Here is a 21,920-nt window from a genome sequence, read left to right as displayed (position 1 = left end):
CTACATGCGTGGCTTTGTTTGCTTGGCTACTGTATGTCAGTGGTACAACTAGGATACATTAGTGCACTGCTAAATCTGAGGCAAATCTATATGAGGCGCTGCATTCTTCTACTTGCCCTTAGTCAGATGAACTTGTGGATACCATTTTTATGTCTCTGGGTGCAGTATGAAGGAAGTTAAAGGTAGTGTCACGAGCCAATGCTAAATAGTGTTAGCATGTTGACTGGAAGTGTAGTGATTGGACGTGTTCCGGCACGCTAGCGTATGCTACTGTACCTGTACACTTCCAGTCACATGAACAAGACTTAAAATCATTTTTTAATTTTTAATTTCTTTCTAAATAATAATAATAAAGACAAACAGGAGAAGAAAAGATGAACAACAGAACACAACAAAACCAAATAAAATAGCAGCAGATACCATCTGAACACAGCAACTAGTACTGCAAAGTGGTGTCATTATGGACATCTTCATAGACTAGATATTCAGCATGAACAGGGCTTTAAATCCACAGGATGTTATTAGCGAAGATTAGCTCTATGTCGGACCGAGGGAGCATAAGATCCATAGCATTATGCCATTAGCATAGCATTCAAACCATGAAACGCATTCATTATTTTGTTGTTTTCAGAAACGCTTTCAGGGGCATTAATTACATTCACAGTCATTACAGTTGTTTGATGTGGAGCAGAGATGTGCACTCTGCTCTGGTTTGCATTCATATGCATCTGTGTGCATCGCTGTTGTTTGTTTTGTTGGTGTAGTGAGCAAGGCTCCGCTTTGTCTCTGTTCCACATTGTTGCTGTTGTCTTTGATGTGCTCTGGACCTTTGGTGTGTGTGTATGTGTGTAGGCTACATATTGAGTATGCATGTTTGTGAGAGTGTGTGCGTGCATTCGTGTGTGTTTTGTGTGCGTAGGCCTATGTGCTGGGAATGTGTGAGACAAGCAAGCTCTGGCCTCTGTTATAGCGTTAGTCTTGAGGTGCCACACGGGGCGCTCATGTGTTGTCAGCTGTGATCATTTTGTTGTTCATCATCCCTAAGTCGCTTGTGACCAAGGCCTTCGCAACTCATTCTCTCTCCCTTTCTGTTCCTCTCTCCCTTTCTGTTCCCCTTTCTGTTCCCCTTTCTGTTCCCCTCTCCCTTTCTGTTCCTCTCTCCCTTTCTGTTCCTCTCTCCCTTTCTGTTCCTCTCTCCCTTTCTGTTCCTCTCTCCCTTTCTGTTCCTCTCTCCCTTTCTGTTCCTCTCTCCCTTTCTCCCTCTGGTCTCTCCTCCTCTCCCTACCATTCTCCTCTCCTCTCCCTACCATTCTCCTCTCCCTAGCATTCTCTCCTCTGTTCTCCTGAGCATTCTCTCCTCTGTTCTCCCTAGCATTCTCTCCTCTGTTCTCCAGAGCATTCTCTCCTCTGTTCTCCCGAGCATTCTCTCCTCTGCTCTCCCGAGCATTCTCTCCTCTGTTCTCCCGAGCATTCTCTCCTCTGCTCTCCCGAGCATTCTCTCCTCTGCTCTCTCTAGCATTCTCTCCTCCGCTCTCTCTAGCATTCTCTCCTCCGCTCTCCCGAGCATTCTCTCCTCTGCTCTCCCGAGCATTCTCTCCTCTGCTCTCCCGATCATTCTCTCCTCTGCTCTCCCGAGCATTCTCTCCTCAGCTCTCCCTAGCATCCTCTCCTCTCTCTCCAATCCTAATTCCGTTTCTCTATTGAGAGCAGCAGCCAACCTTCCCATCCTTGTCTCTTTGCCTCTGTGAGGTCTGTTAGGGTAATGAGGCGTCTCCCTGGCCATTTAAAGTTGATGGTAATAAGACCGAATATGTTTGAAGAGAAAGGTGTTTGGAATGAGATGTTATTGTTGCTGGAATAAAGGTGATTTGAATCACATGAGCGCCCCGTATCGCACCTCGATCCTTACGCCCAAAACACCTCTCTCCTACACACACACACCGCAGTTACCATCAAACAATCAAAACTACCGCCCGTCTGTGCATTTATGCATACACATATGCACGCATGCACACACGCACTCGGGTTGGGGGTTTGAAATCATTTCACAATTGCATTTTTGTGGGATATCCGGCTATTTGAAATACGTGTTACTTACATTTTGGAGGGCCAGTGAAATGGCAGAGCAGGTAGAGGGAGGGAACAGTTGCAGTAGCCAAAGCAACTCCACTACAGCCAAGACCAGATCACTTGTAGCAGCCAAGGTGTTATTTATCAGCCCATGTAACAGTGCCTGTCTTGACTGGATTAAAACCTGTTGCGGCGAGGGAACTCCACCCCCCCGTTCAGTTGAAACGGTGCCGCAGGGAATGCAAAAATATTCTTAGATATATTTAACCTCCACACATTAACACGTCCAATACCTCAAATGAAGGATAAACACCTTGTTCATCTACCCAGCGTGTCAGATTTTTAAAATGTTTTACGGCGAAAACACAGCGCGTATTTATGTTAGACCACCACCAAAACAAAGACAAAAGGCAGCCATTTTGTACCACAAAAGATAAAATGACAAAAAGCAGGATTTAAAAAACAATCATTCACTAACCTCTTGAAAATCTTCATCAGATGACAGTCATATGACATGTTACACAGTACATTTTATGTTTTGTTCGATAATATGAATTTTATATCCATAAATCTCGGTTTACATTGACGCCATGTTCAGAAAATTCTCCAAAATGTCCAGAGGAATTATAGAAAGCTGTGCCAGATAACAGATATACTCATCATAAACTTTAACTAAAGATACACTGGTTCTTAATGCAACTGCTGTGTCACATTTTTTTTAACGTTACGGAAAAAGTCTACCATGCAATAATCTGAGACGACGCTCAGACGTAACAATATTTCTCCGCTATGTTGGAGTCAACAGAAATACAAAATTACAACATAAATATTCCCTTACCTTTGATGGTCTTCGATCAGAATGTAGTGCAAGGAGTCCTACTTCAACAATAAATCGTTTTGTTTCATAATGTTCAATTCTAGTGTCCATGTAGCAGCATCTGCTACCACTTTCAGCTCAAATGCCCAAAAAATGACTTCTGGTCCAGGATAATTTTGCATCAAAACTTCCAAATTACATATTACAGGTCGACGAAACTGGTCAAACTAAGTGCAGAATCAATCTTCAGGATGTTATAAACGTACAAACCGAATGGCATTCCAACCGGGCAATCCTAGTTCATCTGGGGCTGATTGGAACAGACGAAACACTCAACAAACGCATACGCGCTTTCAAGCACATGAATCTTTTGCGACACTGTAGTAATTTCCTTCCCATTAGGTCAAAGTTCACAGCAAATGCTCCATTGCACTTTCTACTGAATGAGGACATCTAGTAGAAGACATAGGAAGTGTTTCCAGATCCATAACTTGTTGGGAAGGGAGGGGGCGATGACGTCAAAGTTGCCCCAACTTTCATGATTCCAAAACTAGTTTGGAAGATTGCCTGTTATACTCAGACATAATTCAAACGGTGTTAGAAGCTTCACAGTGTATTCTATCCAATAATAATAATAATATGCATATATTAACAATTTAAGACAGATTTTGATGCAGTTCACTATGGGCACACAATTCATCCAAAGGGGAAATACTGCCCCCTATCCATAACAAGTTGGAGAAGCTGTTGGTTGCTTTTTACTCCTTCTCATTTTGCAAACTTTTATTTCCAGAACTTTACAGAGTAAGTTGAAAGCCTATCTATTCAGTGAACATGTTGTTAAGTATTGAGTATGATAGCATCACTTGTCCGTTGAGGTGTAGTTTCAGTGTAAAATAACCAAGTCATGGATGACCGACAGTCGTTGCCTAGGCAACAGAGACTTTGGCAAAGTGTTGGAGGGGTTTTCCAAGGCACTGCTGTAGGGGCTCAGCTGCCAAAAACTTACACAGCTAAACTTGACATATTTCTGTCAGTACTTTGCACAATTTACACAATTATTTCTGTCACAGTAACTTTTTATAGACATTTTCAATGGGCAAGTTTATCAGGTGGAAGTAAATATTTTTAAACCCTCACAAAAGCCACCCACCTACAGACTCAGCAATATAGCATGTTCAATGCAAGGATTAATATAACTATAAATCGACATTTCAGAGGCTTTGTCAACCACATATTTATGATATAACTGATACTATTCTGATCCTCTGCTCTCCTCTATATCCATTGTGCTTTGAGCTGGAGTTTGCAGCAGGCTGTTTGCAGAAGTCTGTTGTCAAAAGGAAGTCTGTCCAGTCTCATTCCATACATTTGATTTGATGTTGTCTTCAGAGAGGTCATTTCATTTTCTTCATAACGCACTTTGTGTGTATTATTACATTATTTTCTTTCTACATAACACATCTGTGTACATTACACATCCCAATTTATTGTCTTAAATTAGCTTGTCAGCTAATGTTAGCTAGGCTAGCTAGGTAGCTAACGTTAGCTGGACTAGGGGTTAAGGTTAGGATTAGGTAACATGCTAGCTAAGTAATTAAAGGGTTAGGTTTAACTAACATGCTAGCTTAGTTAAAAAGTAGGAAGTTGTTCATAACGTGATTTGTTTGGGCTGCTAGACACTCCCATTATAACAGCCACCCGTCCTCCCAGACTCACCTCCCATCTGTCCTTCCTGTCTTAAGTAACCCGCTGTTTTTATCTGTGATTGAAATGCACTCTATATATAAAGAAAAGGTAAACAAATGTTTGTGTGCCTGTCATGAATTTCCAAAAATAAATGTCTCTATTTCACAATAATCTGTGATACTCCTAGCAAGTCAGGGGAAACCAACACCATCTGATCTCCTTTCAAACTTTACCTCACAGAGGATATCGCTTATTCTCATTTCCCCCTCTCTCATCTGTCCTGTTCATACCCTCTCCCTCTGTCCTTCCTTCCTTCCATCCTTCCTTCCTTCCTTCCGTCCGTCCGTCCGTCCTCACTTCCGTCCTTACTTCTGGCCTTCTGTCGGTCCTATTGGTGTGGTTAATTGCTTCAAGTTTACTCCCTCTAATGCGATATATTAGGGTCGGAGCCCCTTCATCAGCATAACGCCGGCATTTAATTAAGTCTCCCGGGTTAGGTAGTGGGCCGCGCTCCATCAGCAGATCACATGGTCATTAGTAATTAATACACTGACAGGATTAGCGCTCTCTGCTAGGCTTGCACGGTGTCGCTAGAGGGCAGGGGGGCCTGAGTGATGGCTTCCAGAGGGGGAGAGAAGGGAAAAGTGTGTCTGTTTAGTGGGTAGGCGTGTGTGTTGTCAGGGGAGGGGCTGGGTAGGTGTGTGTGTCTGTGTAGTGGGTAGGTGTGTGTTGTCAGGGGAGGGGCTGGGTAGGCGTGTGTGTTGTCAGGGAGGGGCTGGGTAGGTGTGTGTGTCTGTGTAGTGGGTAGGTGTGTGTGTCTGTGTAGTGGGTAGGTGTGTGTGTTGTCAGGGGAGGGGCTGGGTAGGTGTGTGTGTTGTCAGGGGAGGGCTGGGTAGGTGTGTGTGTGTTGTCAGGGGAAGGGTGGGTAGGTGTGTGTGTCAGGGGAGGGGCTGGGTAGGTGTGTGTGTTGTCAGGGGAGGGGTGGGTAAGTGTCTGTGTTGTCAGGGGAGGGGCTGGGTAGGTGTGTGTGTCTGTGTAGTGGGTAGGTGTGTGTGTTGTCAGGGGAGGGGCTGGGTAGGTGTGTGTGTCTGTGTAGTGGGTAGGTGTGTGTGTTGTCAGGGGAGGGGCTGGGTAGGTGTGTGTGTTGTCAGGGGAGGGGCTGGGTGTACATGCCAGTTTGCTCACACTAGTGTGTGTGCTGAAGTCTTCCCTCCGTGGTGACGGGGGTCTTTTCTCCAGCAGTAATGACATCATTAGAGGGCGACTGTGTTTCCATCTGCTCCACCATTACTCTCGCCCCACTTTGGGCCGCCCCGCCACGACGTGGGTCAGAATTAGAACGACACGGGCTAAATGGCCCTGCTAAATGATGAAGCCATTAGGAATGGGAGGCTAATTTAGAACATATGTAGTCCTGGAGAGAGAGAGAGAGATGGGGAGATACTGGGAGAAGACAACCAGGAAAGTTAACTTCCTTACCCGACATCTTCAATATCTGTCAGTCTGGGGCTGTTAGATCTGTATAAGGTATTTATGAGCGTTGATGAGACGAGGATGGAGTGGGTTTTAAATATGCAGACGGACTAAGAAATGGAGGATGTGATATTTTGATGACTCGCCGGAACTCTTTCGTGGATTGTTGTATTAACCTCGATGACATAATCAGTTCTAGATCGTTGTTCTGTTGACAACATAATTCCTTATGTTCAATGTGTTCTATGACATAATGCTATTACACACATGAAATTACATTATAATATGTACATTAGTTGTGTGGTGTGTTCTTGGGAGGATCGTAGATTAGACCAGATTGTCACCATTCACAGTGATGGCTGTTGCTCTATACTCCACTCCGTTGGATGAATCCTAACTTGAAAAACAAAGAACTTCAGCCCTCTGTCAGTGAGTTGTCATTGATGACATGTAATATATATTGTTTTACTTAACTTAGTGGAATGCATTTGTTGGAAGTCGCTCCCAGAGCGTCTGCTAAATCTAAGTAAGTACACAAGCCTTTGCTAAATGACTGAAATGTCACTGTTCTGTAGGTTCTGTTGATGGACTACCTGGATGTGAAGAACACTAAAAGTGCTGCCGAGCCCTCTGCCCAGCTCACCTACGCCAGCACCGGCAGCGAGTTCGCAGCCTTCTTCGCCAAGAAGAAACCCCAACGTGCCAAGCAGTCCCTCTTCAAGTAAGACGCCGACAGGCTAAAACACTTGAGCATTGAGGGACTGTTTTACTAGACCTAGATTAAGCCTACTTCTGTACTATAAAACATGCCTGACTTGATGGAGAATGTCCTTTGAAAGTGCTTTTTAGTCAAGGTAAAGGGGAAATGGCCCCTACACCTCAGAACCCTAACAGAACCAAGTTACTGTACAGTAGGGATGACTATAGTATTAGTGTGCTGATTCAGGCTGTTGCAGTGTCTAACTGGAACCATTTCAAAACCATGCAACTTTACACATGGAGCATACAGACTTAGCCAAAGCCATTTTATGTTATGTACCCCAACCACAAGGCAGACCTGTAGTAGTATCTCCAGGTGTTAACTGCTGACCTCTGTAGTGTGAGGACTGTGTGTCTGAGTAGGAGTGACAGTAGTCTAGTCCCTGATCGGTGTGGCTAAGGCATGGCAATGACCATAGGAGTTGGCAAGACAGCAGAAACAGACCTGGGACCAGGCTAGAGAGACAGCACAAAAACTTCTGGGACCAGGCTAGAATGACGTTACAAACACATCTGGGACCAGGCTAGAGTGACGGCACAAACAGACCTGGGACCAGGCTAGAGTGACGGCATAAACACATCTGGGACCAGGCAAGAGAGACAGCACAAACACATCTGGGACCAGGCTAGAGAGACAGCCCAAACAGACCTGGGACCAGGCTAGAGTGACGGCATAAACACATCTGGGACCAGGCAAGAGAGACAGCACAAACACATCTGGGACCAGGCTAGAGAGACAGCCCAAACAGACCTGGGACCAGGCTAGAGTGACGTTACAAACACATCTGGGACCAGGCTAGAGTGACTGCACAAACACATCTGGGACCAGGCTAGAGAGACTGCACAAACACATCTGGGACCAGGCTAGAGTGACAGCACAAACACATATGGGACCAGGCTAGAGAGACAGCACAAACACATCTGGGACCAGGCTAGAGTGACGGCACAAACACATCTGGGACCAGGCTAGAGAGACGTTACAAACACATCTGGGACCAGGCTAGAGTGACGGCACAAACACATCTGGGACCAGGCTAGAGTGACTGCACAAACACATCTGGGACCAGGCTAGAGAGACAGCCCAAACAGACCTGGGACCAGGCTAGAGTGACGTCACAAACACATCTGGGACCAGGCTAGAGTGACTGCACAAACACATCTGGGACCAGGCTAGAGAGACGGCACAAACACATCTGGGACCAGGCTAGAGTGACGGCACAAACACATCTGGGACCAGGCTAGAGTGACGGCACAAACACATCTGGGACCAGGCTAGAGTGACGGCACAAACACATCTGGGACCAGGCTAGAGTGACGGCACAAACACATCTGGGACCAGGCTAGAGTGACGTTACAAACACATCTGGGACCAGGCTAGAGAGACGGCACAAACACATCTGGGACCAGGCTAGAGTGACGGCACAAACACATCTGGGACCAGGCTAGAGAGACGGCACAAACACATCTGGGACCAGGCTAGAGAGACAGCACAAACAGACCTGGGACCAGGCTAGAGTGACGTCACAAACACATCTGGGACCAGGCTAGAGAGACGGCACAAACACATCTGGGACCAGGCTAGAGTGACTGCACAAACACATCTGGGACCAGGCTAGAGAGACGTTACAAACACATCTGGGACCAGGCTAGAGAGACAGCACAAACACATCTGGGCCCAGGCTAGAGAGACAGCCCAAACAGACCTGGGACCAGGCTAGAGTGACGGCACAAACACATCTGGGACCAGGCTAGAGAGACAGCCCAAACAGACCTGGGACCAGGCTAGAGTGACGTTACAAACACATCTGGGACCAGGCTAGAGTGAATGTGTGTTTCTCTCTTCCAGGTTTGAGTCGTCGTCTCACGCCATCAGCATGAGTGCCTACCTGAGGGAACAGCGGAGAGAGCTGTACAGCAAGAGTGGAGAACTACAAGGTAAGGGAGGGCGGGAGGGAGGAGTGTGGAGAGGTACAGAGCTGGGATGAAGTAGAACAAGGGAGGTGCCAAAACTTGTGTTGCACCTCAAGCTCAACACTATAACAGAGTCCTGCGCTCGCCAGGTACACACGCGCACACAGACACACACGCACAGACAGACAGCGAGGGGGAGATTGGAGAGTGAGTCCCTGGAGAGTCTCACTGTTCCACAGATTTTCTTCTGTCTCTCATTTCTCTCCCTTGCTCCCTCGCTCTGCGATGACCTTGTGGTTTCAATCAGCGGCGCCTGACAACACTGTTTGCCTGCTTGTTTCATCGTTTTTTTCAAACCCTGTTCCTCCGAGACATTGCCTGTGTGTAAAATGGAAGTGAGAGGCATGGTGGAAGAGAGACAGAGGTCGTCGAAAGGAGGAGGGCTTCCGAGATAGAATTATTTTCAAATCCTGCATAATCGGTCATATGTCACAATTTCCATGATTGCATTTCGAGCAAACTTTAAGGTGAGTCACAGCAATGCTAAGTGTCACCTGTTTAGCATTGAACAGGTGAAACATCTCAACGACCCTCCTCGCAGGCCTCGAGGTATGATTTCATTTTTGATAGGAAACGCCAGTCAACGCTAACCTGGCATACAGGCTCCATACACAAAATGATCGCCCAGTTCGAAAAGTCCAGATTAACATTTCCTTTTTAAAAATGTGTTCCAAATAGCCTCCAACTTTTGTCCTTACCCCTCGGTAGCTCAGATGTGAGAAAGATAATAAAACAATATTTGGGCCGGTGGTTGAATGCCTGGCAGCGTTAAACGAAGATGAGATTTCTCTGCCTTTCATTTCTGCTGTCACAATGCTAAGCTCGGGTTCTTAGCTCGGGCAGACTGCTAAGGACCTGAATGACAGGGAGAGATTCAAGGAATCAAATGATTTAGACAAGTGAAATCCATCGACTTGGATGAAGGGAGGGGGTGTTAAAAGTCATTGTTATCATCACACCACTGTATGTAGAAGCCATTCAGTGATTTCTGAAGGAATACATTATAATTAGAAAAACATGTAGATGAAGCTGACTGTAGAACAGAGATTGAGAGATGTTGCTTTAGCCTGGCCAAGGGATTGTCCAACACTTAAAGAGAGCAGTATTTTCTCTACTAGACATAAGATCTCACCTCAATACACAATCCATTCACACAGTCAACCATCACCAGTACACTTTCTCTATTGGCTGATGCCAGTTTGATAGTGCAGCTGGCTCAGTTGGTTGGAGTGTGATGTTAAGAGATCCAATAATCAAATCTAACAAAATCTGGTTAGCTCCTACAGACACGTGGCCGTGGATTGCGACAGTTGAAGTCGAAAGTTTACATACACTTACACGGAACCCAAACCAGCTGCGTGCGTGTGCCATCGTGCATAAATGTATTTTGTCCTCCCACACCAAACGTGATCACGGCATGCAGGTTAAAATATCAAAACAAACTCTGAACCAATTATATTAATATGGGGACTGGTCGAAAAGCATTAATCATTTATGGCAATTTAGCTCGCTAGCTTGCACTTGCTAGCTAATTTGTCCTATTTAGCTAGCTTGCTGTTGCTAGCTAAATATTTCACTTATAATTCACTGTATACATACACTAAGTTGACTTCACCTTTAAACAGCTTGGAAAATTCCAGGAAATGATGTCATGGCTTTAGAAGCTTCTGATAGGCTAATTGACATCATTTGAGTCAATTGGAGGTGTACCTGTGGATGAAGTTCAAGGCCGACCTTCAGACTCAGTGCCTCTTTGCTTGACATCATGGGAAAATCAAAAGAAATTAGCCAAGACCTCAGAAAAAAGTCTGGTTCATCCTTGGGAGCAATTTCCAAACACCCCAAGGTACCACATCCATCTGTACACGGATGGGCTATCTGCAGCAGACGACCACACCAGGTTCCCCTCCGATCAGCGAAAACAAGAAGAAGTGGCTCCAGTGGGCAGGCGATCACCAACATTGGACAACTGAGGAGTGGAAACACATCGCCTGGTCCGATGAGTCCTGTTGCATCATGCTGATGGCAGAGTCAGGATTTGGCGTAAGCAGCATGAGTCCATCGCCACATCCTGCCTCGTGCCAACGGTGCAAGCTGGTAGCGTTGGTGTAATGGGATGGGGAATGTTTTCCTGGCACACATTAGGTCACTTGATTCCGACAGCAACGTTTCCATGCCCCGAAGAATGCAGGCTGTTCTGGAATCAAAGCGAAGTCAGACCCGGTACTAGATGGGTGTACCTAATAAACTGGCCACTGAGTGAATCTAATTTAATTAAAGGGCACCGTGTTTCCCATGATAAATAAGGGCTGTACTACTCTGCAGTGACAGGAGTGTAGTACAACTCGCTGTGTTTCCCATGATAAATAAGGGCTGTACTTCTCTGCAGTGACAGGAGTGTAGTAATACTAGCTGTGTTTCCCATGATAAATAAGGGCTGTACTTCTCTGCAGTGACAGGAGTGTAGTACAACTCGCTGTGTTTCCCATGATAAATAAGGGCTGTACTTCTCTGCAGTGACAGGAGTGTAGTACTACTAGCTGTAGATGGTGGACTGTTTGTTCTTTGTCTCTTTACCTGTGGGAGATGGTACATTCTGTTACATATATCCTTAACAAACAGTATCTCTCAGGGGTGTTCGTGCGTGCGTGCGTGCGTGTGTGTGTGAAGGGGCCCTTCCGTCTCCCTCATTACAAACACACGCCCAGAGCTTAGGAAGCTTAATTACATCGGCTCTCCAATGAAGCACACCGCATATGCTTCCATTAATCCACAGCTTCATCTAAAGGCTTCATTATAGCTACATATGGACCCACAGCTGGGTGGGTGTGGGTTTGTATCGATGGGTATCGGTGTGTCCCTTTGTGTGAGAGACAGAGGGAAGGCAGGAGACATGTCCCTGTATGTTTCATCTCCCTCTAGCTAGCTCTTTGAACAGAGAGGCTCTCTCTTTCTGGTCTAGAATCATAATATAGAGAGGCTCTCACTTTCTGGTCTAGAATCATAATATAGAGAGGCTCTCTCTTTCTGGTCTAGAATCACAATATACAGAGGCTCTCTCTTTCTGGTCTAGAATCATAATATAGAGAGGCTTTCTCTTTCTAGTCTAGAATCATAATATAGAGCGGCTCTGTCTTTCTAGTCTAGAATCATAATATAGAGAGGCTCGCTCTTTCTAATCTAGAATCATAATATAGAGAGGCTATCTCTTTCTAATCTAGAATCATAATATAGAGAGGCTCTCTTTCTAGTCTAGAATCATAATATAGAGAGGCTCTCTTTCTATTCTAGAATCATAATATAGAGAGGCTCTCTCTTTCTATTCTAGAATCATAATATAGTGAGGCTCTCTCTTTCTAGTCTAGAATCATAATATAGAGTGGCTCTCTCTTTCTAGTCTAGAATCATAATATAGAGTGGCTCTCTCTTTCTAGTCTAGAATCATAATATAGAGTGGCTCTCTCTTTCTAGTCTAGAATCATAATATAGAGAAGCTCTCTCTTTCTAGTCTAGAATCATAATATAGAGAAGCTCTCTCTTTCTATTCTAGAATCATAATATAGAGAAGCTCTCTCTTTCTATTCTAAAATCATAATATAGAGAGGCTCTCTCTTTCTAGTCTAGAATCATAATATAGAGTGGCTCTCTCTTTCTAGTCTAGAATCATAATATAGAGTGGCTCTCTCTTTCTAGTCTAGAATCATAATATAGAGTGGCTCTCTCTTTCTAGTCTAGAATCATAATATAGAGAAGCTCTCTCTTTCTAGTCTAGAATCATAATATAGAGTGGCTCTCTCTTTCTAGTCTAGAATCATAATATAGAGAGGCTCTCTCTTTCTAGTCTAGAATCATAATATAGTGAGGCTCTCTCTTTCTATTCTAGAATCATAATATAGAGTGGCTCTCTCTTTCTATTCTAGAATCATAATATAGAGAGGCTCTCTCTTTCTATTCTAGAATCATAATATAGAGAAGCTCTCTCTTTCTATTCTAGAATCATAATATAGAGAAGCTCTCTCTTTCTATTCTAGAATCATAATATAGAGAGGCTCTCTCTTTCTATTCTAGAATCATAATATAGAGTGGCTCTCTCTTTCTATTCTAGAATCATAATATAGAGAAGCTCTCTCTTTCTATTCTAGAATCATAATATAGAGAGGCTCTCTTTTCTATTCTAGAATCATAATATAGAGAAGCTCTCTCTTTCTAGTCTAGAATCATAATATAGAGAGGCTCTCTCTTTCTAGTCTAGAATCATAATATAGAGAGGCTCTCTCTTTCTAGTCTAGAATCATAATATAGAGTGGCTCTCTCTTTCTAGTCTAGAATCATAATATAGAGTGGCTCTCTCTTTCTGGTCTAGAATCATAGTACAGAGACCTTTTCATTCCATCCACTCCCGACTCCATGAATAAATGATGGAAACAGGGAAACCACTTCCAAGGTACAGATTTGTTATCATGGCCCTGAATGCAGGCAATTGCTATTTCCTTTCCTGTTTTTATTTTCTCCTCCAAAGTGCCGGTTGGGAGAGAGCGAGCGGGGTGGTCATCATTGCCATTTCTAAGATATTTCTCAATAACCATGTTTTTTTGTCAGACTCCACCTTTTTGAGTCGTTTTAGTCAGCGCAGCAACAGAACAGAGCTGTATTACCTTACCCCAGGGCAGGCAGCGTTGAAATGACAACTACACCATGATCCAAACACAAAGGTTTGTATATCAGTCTCCGCTCCTGCCCTGTATGACCTCCCCTCCCACCCAGACACGGTCATAATAGACCCGCAACTCTGTTTCCCGCGTTTCTATCCCCCTATCTGCCATATTTCCCTTTTTGAAGGCTTGGCTTGTTGTCAAACAAAATACTTGACTCTCCACAGTAGTCCACCTTGAGTTGATTTACACAATGAGTTTCTTTCTCCCTTAATTCCTATTGTGTTTGTGTGTGTGTCCTTCTACAGTATGTCTGCCTGCATGTGTATCTGTCTATCTAGAGGAGAAAAGGCAATGTGTGTATTAGTGATGTTGTTTCTGCGTAATGGCGTGCTACCCTGGGGACGAGGAGTGGAGAGGCGCACAGTGACTGACTGGGACCAGTGTTTCCCGTCAAACTGATTTGTGCCACACAATGGGGAGGGAGAGAGGTGCAAATGGAAACACTGACTGAAAGAGAGGATGTAGCGAGAGAGAGGTGTGTGTGTGTGGGGGGGGGGGTGTTTACACTAATGCATTTGTGTCTGTGTGTGGGGGGGGGGTGTTTTCACTAATGCATTTGTGTGTGTGTTACTATGTATGCATGTCTGCCTGTGTGTTTGTATCTGTGTACTGCATAAGCTCCATGCAGCTGCACCGATTGATACACCTGTATGTCTCTTATGTCAGGCCTGTCGGGTCGAGGGGTGAGGAAGAGGCCTGTGACGGACAATGAGGATGAGCCCCGTTCTGACTGTTCTCTAATGGAAGTCCACAGCAAAGAACACCTCTCATTTTAGTCTGATAATATCTCTCCAACAGCTTCTAGAGAACCAATACCTTATAGTTCAATCCCACACAGGCTTGAAACATTTTGTGAACTTTTAAATACATTTCCTGGTTTTCTAGAAATCCCAGTTGGAGGATTTCCGGAATCAGGAGGGAATAAGCAGGAAATCCAGACTCAGGAGGGAATAAGCAGGAAATCCAGTATCAGGAGGGAATAAGCAGGAAATCCAGTATCAGGAGGGAATAAGCAGGAAATCCAGTATCAGGAGGGAATAAGCAGGAAATCCAGTATCAGGAGGGAATAAGCAGGAAATCCAGAATCAGGAGGGAATAAGCAGGAAATCCGGAATCAGGAGGGAATAAGCAGGAAATCCCGAATCCTCCAACCAGGATTTGGTAAAATACATCCTCTTCATACCCTCATGTTCCCAGATCACAAATGAAAAGGTGATAATCCCCTCAATCTAGCGGTTATCTTTTAATATAAAGATCGTTCCTCTAATCTGTACTCCTCCAGTGCCCTGTGTTCAAGGGGAACCACGCCATTGACAGATTTGAGCGATCGATTCTTGACTTCCGCCGACCTTCCAATTAGGATTTATCATATTCATAAATGGAACCTGAAATGGAATTGAACTTCCTCGGGAGAAAAGTCAATAATTATTAGAGGATTAAAATGAGGGTACATGCTCACCCTCTCTCTTGTTGAGTCTGCTGATCTCTCTCTCTCGTTAATTCTTCTTTCTCTTCATTTGACCTTACTAAGGCATTGATTGATCCACATGGTCTGAATGTACGATAGCGTAGCTCTGTCCTTTGTGATTGTGTGCCTGGCTAATTATCTATCGACAGACGGGAGGGTGTTGCACGGTATACCTAAACTTCTGTACTTGTTCGATACTAGAACATGAAAAAAGTTTTTGTTCTGTTAAATGTGTCTCACGTCTTCTACTGATTGAGAGAGGATCAAGTCTATCAGCCCAGCAGATGTCTCCTTATAGTTCTAGAGCACCGTGCCTGTCAAGTCTGTCTATCAACAGATGTCTCCTTATAGCTCTAGAGCACCGTGCCTGTCAAGTCTGTCTATCAGCCCAGCTGATGTCTCCTTATAGTTCTAGAGCACCGTGCCTGTCAAGTCTGTCTATCAGCTGATGTCTCCTTATAGCTCTAGAGCACCGTGCCTGTCAAGTCTGTCTATCAGCAGATGTCTCCTTATAGTTCTAGAGCACCGTGCCTGTCAAGTCTGTCTATCAGCAGATGTCTCCTTATAGTTCTAGAGCACCGTGCCTGTCAAGTCTGTCTATCAGCAGATGTCTCCTTATAGTTCTAGAGCACCGTGCCTGTCAAGTCTGTCTATCAGCCCAGCAGATGTCTCCTTATAGTTCTAGATCACCGTGCCTGTCAAGTCTGTCTATCAGCAGATGTCTCCTTATAGTTCTAGAGCACCGTGCCTGTCAAGTCTGTCTATCAGCAGATGTCTCCTTATAGCTCTAGAGCACCGTGCCTGTCAAGTCTGTCTATCAGCAGATGTCTCCTTATAGTTCTAGAGCACCGTGCCTGTCAAGTCTGTCTATCAGCCCAGCTGATGTCTCCTTATAGTTCTAGAGCACCGTGCCTGTCAAGTCTGTCTATCAGCAGATGTCTCCTTATAGTTCTAGAGCACCGTGCCTGTCAAGTCTGTCTATCAGCAGATGTCTCCTTATAGCTCTAGAGCACCATGCCTGTCAAGTCTGTCTATCAGCAGATGTCTCCTTATAGCTCTAGAGCACCGTGCCTGTCAAGTCTGTCTGTCAGCCCAGCAGATGTCTCCCTATAGTTCTAGAGCACTGTGCTTGTCAAGTCTGTCTATCAGCAGATGTCTCCTTATAGTTCTAGAGCACCGTGCCTGTCAAGTCTGTCTATCAGCAGATGTCTCCTTATAGCTCTAGAGCACCGTGCCTGTCAAGTCTGTCTATCAGCCCAGCTGATGTCTCCATATAGTTCTAGAGCACTGTGCTTGTCAAGTCTGTCTATCAGCAGATGTCTCCTTATAGCTCTAGAGCACCGTGCCTGTCAAGTCTGTCTATCAGCAGATGTCTCCTTATAGTTCTAGAGCACCGTGCCTGTCAAGTCTGTCTATCAGCAGATGTCTCCTTATAGTTCTAGAGCACCGTGCCTGTCAAGTCTGTCTATCAGCAGATGTCTCCTTATAGTTCTAGAGCACCGTGCCTGTCAAGTCTGTCTATCAGCTGATGTCTCCTTATAGTTCTAGAGCACCGTGCCTGTCAAGTCTGTCTATCAGCAGATGTCTCCTTATAGTTCTAGAGCACCGTGCCTGTCAAGTCTGTCTATCAGCCCAGCTGATGCCTCCTTATAGTTCTAGAGCACCGTGCCTGTCAAGTCTGTCTATCAGCAGATGTCTCCTTATAGTTCTAGAGCACCGTGCCTGTCAAGTCTGTCTATCAGCAGATGTCTCCTTATAGTTCTAGAACACCGTGCCTGTCAAGTCTGTCTATCAGCTGATGTCTCCTTATAGTTCTAGAGCACCGTGCCTGTCAAGTCTGTCTATCAGCAGATGTCTCCTTATAGTTCTAGAGCACCGTGCCTGTCAAGTCTGTCTATCAGCTGATGTCTCCTTATAGTTCTAGAGCACTGTGCCTGTCAAGTCTGTCTATCAGCAGATGTCTCCTTATAGTTCTAGAACACCGTGCCTGTCAAGTCTGTCTATCAGCTGATGTCTCCTTATAGTTCTAGAGCACCGTGCCTGTCAAGTCTGTCTATCAGCAGATGTCTCCTTATAGTTCTAGAGCACCATGCCTGTCAAGTCTGTCTATCAGCAGATGTCTCCTTATAGTTCTATATCACCGTGCTTGTCAAGTCTGTCTATCAGCAGATGTCTCCTTATAATTCTATATCACCGTGCCTGTCAAGTCTGTCTGTCAGCAGATGTCTCCTTATAGTTCTAGAACACGTAAGGTTCTCTGATTGACATAAAAAAAACATAGACGTTGCCAAAAATGGTGTTTATTGACTTCTTCTCCCTCACCTCAGTCACGTTTCTCTCACTGTGTGTATGTGAATGATTTCATAAAATAAGAGATTTATTCTTCTATGCAAATGTTGTTGGTCAGCACAATAAAACAAGTCCCAAATGGAAAGGAAGTAGATTGTTTTTCCTCTGCAGCCCGGTGAAATCAACCAAAACAAGCTCAATAACTCAATGCATGCACACACTCCTATTGAATATGCCTTCACCTGTATTGTGAACAGGCCTTGGCTACATCTTGATTTACCCAGATTATCAGTAGAGATTTACCATTCAAATAAATGACCATTATGTTGTTATGTAAAAACTAATTGATTGAATAATTGATTCATTAATGCATACATTGCTGTCTTAGAAAAATATAATGATAATGAACTCAAAATATCTGTCTGGATTAAGTGCCTTTCTGTGACTTTGACTAATATGCCATCTTTTGGTATCGCGTATCGTGATGGTATCGCGTATCGTGATGGTATCGCGTGTCGTGATGGTATCGCGTATCGTGATGGTATCGCGTATCGTGATGGTATCGCGTATCGTGATGGTATCGCGTATCGTGATGGTATCGCGTATCGTGATGGTATCGCGTATCGTGATGGTATCGCGTGTCGTGATGGTATCGCGTGTCGTGATGGTATCGCGTGTCGTGATGGTATCGCGTGTCGTGATGGTATCGCGTGTCGTGATGGTATCGCGTATCGTGATGGTATCGCGTTTCGTGATGGTATCGCGTTTCGTGATGGTATCGCGTGTCGTGATGGTATCGCGTGGTCGTGATGGTATCGCGTGTCGTGATGGTATCGCGGTCGTGATGGTATCGCGGTCGTGATGGTATCGCGGTCGTGATGGTATCGCGATGTCGTGGATGGTATCGCGTGTCGTGATGGTATCGCGTGGTCGTGATGGTATCGCGCGGTCGTGATGGTATCGCGTGTCGTGATGGTATCGCGTGTCGTGATGGTATCGCGTGTCGTGATGGTATCGCGTGTCGTGATGGTATCGCGTGTCGTGATGGTATCGCGTATCGTGATGGTATCGCGTATCGTGATGGTATCGCGTATCGTGATGGTATCGCGTATCGTGATGGTATCGCGTATCGTGATGGTATCGCGTATCGTGATGGTATCGCGTGTCGTGATGGTATTGCGTGTCGTGATGCTCAACCTGGTATTCAAGTTAAAATGATGGTTTTACAACACTCGTGTCTGTTTGTCTCTTTCTGCCTGTCTCTGCCTGTGTATTCACACTTATTTTGTGTACTTTGCACACGCCAATGGCTGTGTGTCTCCTAGACTAGACCTCCCTTCCTTTAATAACAATGAATGAATTGCTACTGAAGTGGAGCCACACAGCCCGTGTTTGGACTATCACAGCCAGTTGGCAGTCAAGCCCGTCTCTGAAAGGCCACAGAGATCCATGTTGTTGTGTCAAATTATTTCAAAGGACCCCACTAAAATGGCCATTTATAAACAGTTTGTGTTACAGTATTTGTTTTTTATGTGACAGAGAAATGCTCTGACTTCAAAGATAGAGAGTAGTACTCAGTTAAACACAAGACGTACATTTAAGAAGCTGTTGTGGTTGATATTGCTTGTGCAGCTTTCAGTTGGGAGCCTTGGGTATGTTAAAACAGGCAGTTAATTGCTGGAAATGATGCGCCTCTCTGATTAGCAGCGTGGCTGGACATATCTGTTCATTTCAACACTGCTACTCTGAAACAATTTGGAAATACGGGCCCTGATCAGTGATCCCGACGTATTGGTATAGCTTATAAAATACTTCACCTCACAGTGAGAGATTTTTGTATTTTTTTTAATGGTTCAAATTTTTTGTAGTTACCAGATTAATTGCGTTTATAAACCGGGTAGCTTGGCTCCAGGATGCTGATTGGCTTAAAGCTGTGGTATATCAGACCATATTCCACAGTGGTATATTGCCGATATACCACACCTCCTTGCACATTATTGCTTAATTAGACACGGTTGACAAAATAGTTATTAGAAATATCAAACTAATATCAAACTAGAGACTACAACAAACATACAAAACTAGACCATAAAACAGCTTTGTCAGACTAATTGGAGCCTCGTTCCTCTGTGATTATTCATCAGTACACCCCCCCCCCGCCCCACTCACACACAAACATCCATCCGTTTACATTCAGCGGACCAATGATCTCCTCCGCAGAGCTTCCATTTGGAGAGAAACATGTGAAATTGATTTACGCTGCTGTTTCCCCACTCCTCCAACTCATTTAGACTCTCTGTTCCTCCATTCCCCCTCTCCAAATTAAATCACTGCAAAACAGAAAGCATCCGAATAGTGCATAGATACTTTGGGTAAGAGCTTGCTATCCACTCAATTGACAAATTTGCTTACTTTTCCCCTTAGCCTGGTCCCAGATCCATTTTTGCTGAATAGCCAACTCCTGTGAATATTTAGCATAACAATGACCATAGGAATTGGCGATACAGCAAACAGATCTGGGAGCAGGCTACTTGATGCCCAGTGTAGACCACTGACTTGATAGAAGATGGTCCGTATAGACCCATTAACAGCTTGTTCTCAATAGACACATGGCTTTATCCCATGTAATGCACTAATATGTCACCGTTCACTAATCAGTCACCAGTACTGAGCTGTATGGGTTATATGACTAGTTAAGTAGTTTCTCTACGGGGGCTGGTTGAACCATAGTTGAGGGAGGGAGAGGGTTACTCATTACTCAATGTGTCTCACAACATCAGCAGTTTGAACTGCAGAGTATTTTGACGGTAGGTTTTTGTAGCACAGTTATCCGTAGTGAGGCATTAGCCTGTGAAGCCAAGATCCATTGTGTATTGAAAAGGAGCATGTGGAAGGTATTGGAACAATGTGATAATACAAGATGGAGGGGAGCAATCCTGGTTGGATGTGTTGTATGACATGTCATAAATGAGTCACAGGTGTGGTGTCGGGTTCCGCTCCAGTCCCTGATACTGAAATGCACGTCTTGGAGTAAATGACACGTTTTCCCTTCACCTTTTCATTCGCCCTTTGAATTGCTTCACCACCTCGGTGATGTCGTTGTTTTGAAAGATGAAATGGAAGGTTCTTTGGATACTTGGCAGGCTATTACAGTAGAAAGGTTGCATTTTTTTGTTCATTTTTAAAGAACTGAACGTAAAGCACCACATAAAGCCATAGAGAAACACACACATACTGCATTCCACTTCCCCCTAACCTCTGGTCATAATACCTGTGTTAGGAGCACTTCATGTTCTATTGACTGATTCCTGTGGGCAGATGATAATGGTTAAAACAACATTAGTCTTTGATTGGAGAGAGGCAGAAAGACAGTCTCATCACCTTCTGGGTACTGGGAGACCAAAGCTCTCCCCAGTCTCCTCACCTTCTGGGCACTGGGAGACCAGAGCTCTCCCCAGTCTCATCACCTTCTGGGCACTGGGAGACCAGAGCTCTCCCCAGTCTCATCACCTTCTGGGCACTGGGAGACCAGAGCTCTCCCCAGTCTCCTCACCTTCTGGGCACTGGGAGACCAGAGCTCTCCCCAGTCTCCTCACCTTCTGGGCACTGGGAGACCAAAGCTCTCCCAGTCTCCTCACCTTCTAGGCACTGGGAGACCAGAGCTCTCCCCAGTCTCCTCACCTTCTGGGCACTGGGAGACCAGAGCTCTCCCCAGTCTCCTCACCTTCTGGGCACTGGGAGACCAAAGCTCTCCCCAGTCTCCTCACCTTCTGGGCACTGGGAGACCAAAGCTCTCCCCAGTCTCCCCACCCTCTGGGCTCTGGGAGATCAAGCCCAGTGGAGGCTGTAGGATCTCATCAGTGGGAGGCGATTGAATTAGTTCAGTGTTGAAATGAGTTTGGGAGCTGGTGATTTGCCGGGAAATGCACTGCGCTTGTTGTAATAATAACATCAGTGTTCCCCTCTCCTCTGTAACGGGGCTTTTCAGGCTGCTTGGGAGATGATGGGTCGTTTAGATGCTGGGGACAGACACTGATTAGCTTGTGGATGTTTTGAGGAAGTTAGTGCTGAAGAATTTGAAAAATATAAGATTGTTACAGTGATACTATATAAGAGACTGAACTAATGCATAATTGAGTCAGGCATCAGAATGTTCATAGAGTCAGGCATCAGAATGTTCATAGAGTCAGGCATCAGAATGTTCATAGAGTCAGGCATCAGAATGTTCATAGAGTCAGGCATCAGAATGTTCATAGAGTCAGGCATCAGAATGTTCATAGAGTCAGGCATCAGAATGTTCATAGAGTCAGGCATCAGAATGTTCATAGAGTCAGGCATCAGAATGTTCATAGAGTCAGGCATCAGAATGTTCATAGAGTCAGGCATCAGAATGTTCATAGAGTCAGGCATCAGAATGTTCATAGAGTCAGGCATCAGAATGTTCATAGAGTCAGGCATCAGAATGTTCATATAGAGTCAGGCATCAGAATGTTCATAGAGTCAGGCATCAGAATGTTCATAGAGTCAGGCATCAGAATGTTCATAGAGTCAGGCATCAGAACGTTCATAGAGTCAGGCATCAGAACGTTCATAGAGTCAGGCATCAGAACGTTCATAGAGTCAGGCATCAGAATGTTCAGAACGTTTCATAGAGTCAGGCATCAGAATG

At 44.8% G+C, this 21,920-nt stretch overlaps 1 protein-coding gene across 1 annotated transcript in view; it reads left to right on the top strand.

The window, feature by feature from the left end:
• The window catches only part of LOC135516586 (exocyst complex component 4-like), an 89,979-nt gene extending 75,709 nt beyond the window's left edge, over positions 1-14,270 (top strand). Inside the window, exons 8-10 of the mRNA XM_064940932.1 lie at positions 6,625-6,770; positions 8,655-8,743; positions 14,161-14,270. Coding sequence (XP_064797004.1) covers positions 6,625-6,770; positions 8,655-8,743; positions 14,161-14,270 — 345 coding nt within the window. The remainder of the gene's footprint in view (positions 1-6,624; positions 6,771-8,654; positions 8,744-14,160) is intronic.
• The last annotated feature ends 7,650 nt before the right edge of the window (positions 14,271-21,920 follow it).

Source organism: Oncorhynchus masou, chromosome 27, assembly GCF_036934945.1.
Source record: "Oncorhynchus masou masou isolate Uvic2021 chromosome 27, UVic_Omas_1.1, whole genome shotgun sequence".
Lineage (NCBI taxonomy): Eukaryota > Metazoa > Chordata > Actinopteri > Salmoniformes > Salmonidae > Oncorhynchus > Oncorhynchus masou.
Note: the sequence above shows the minus strand (reverse complement) of the source record. Positions and strands in the feature narration are given on the sequence as shown.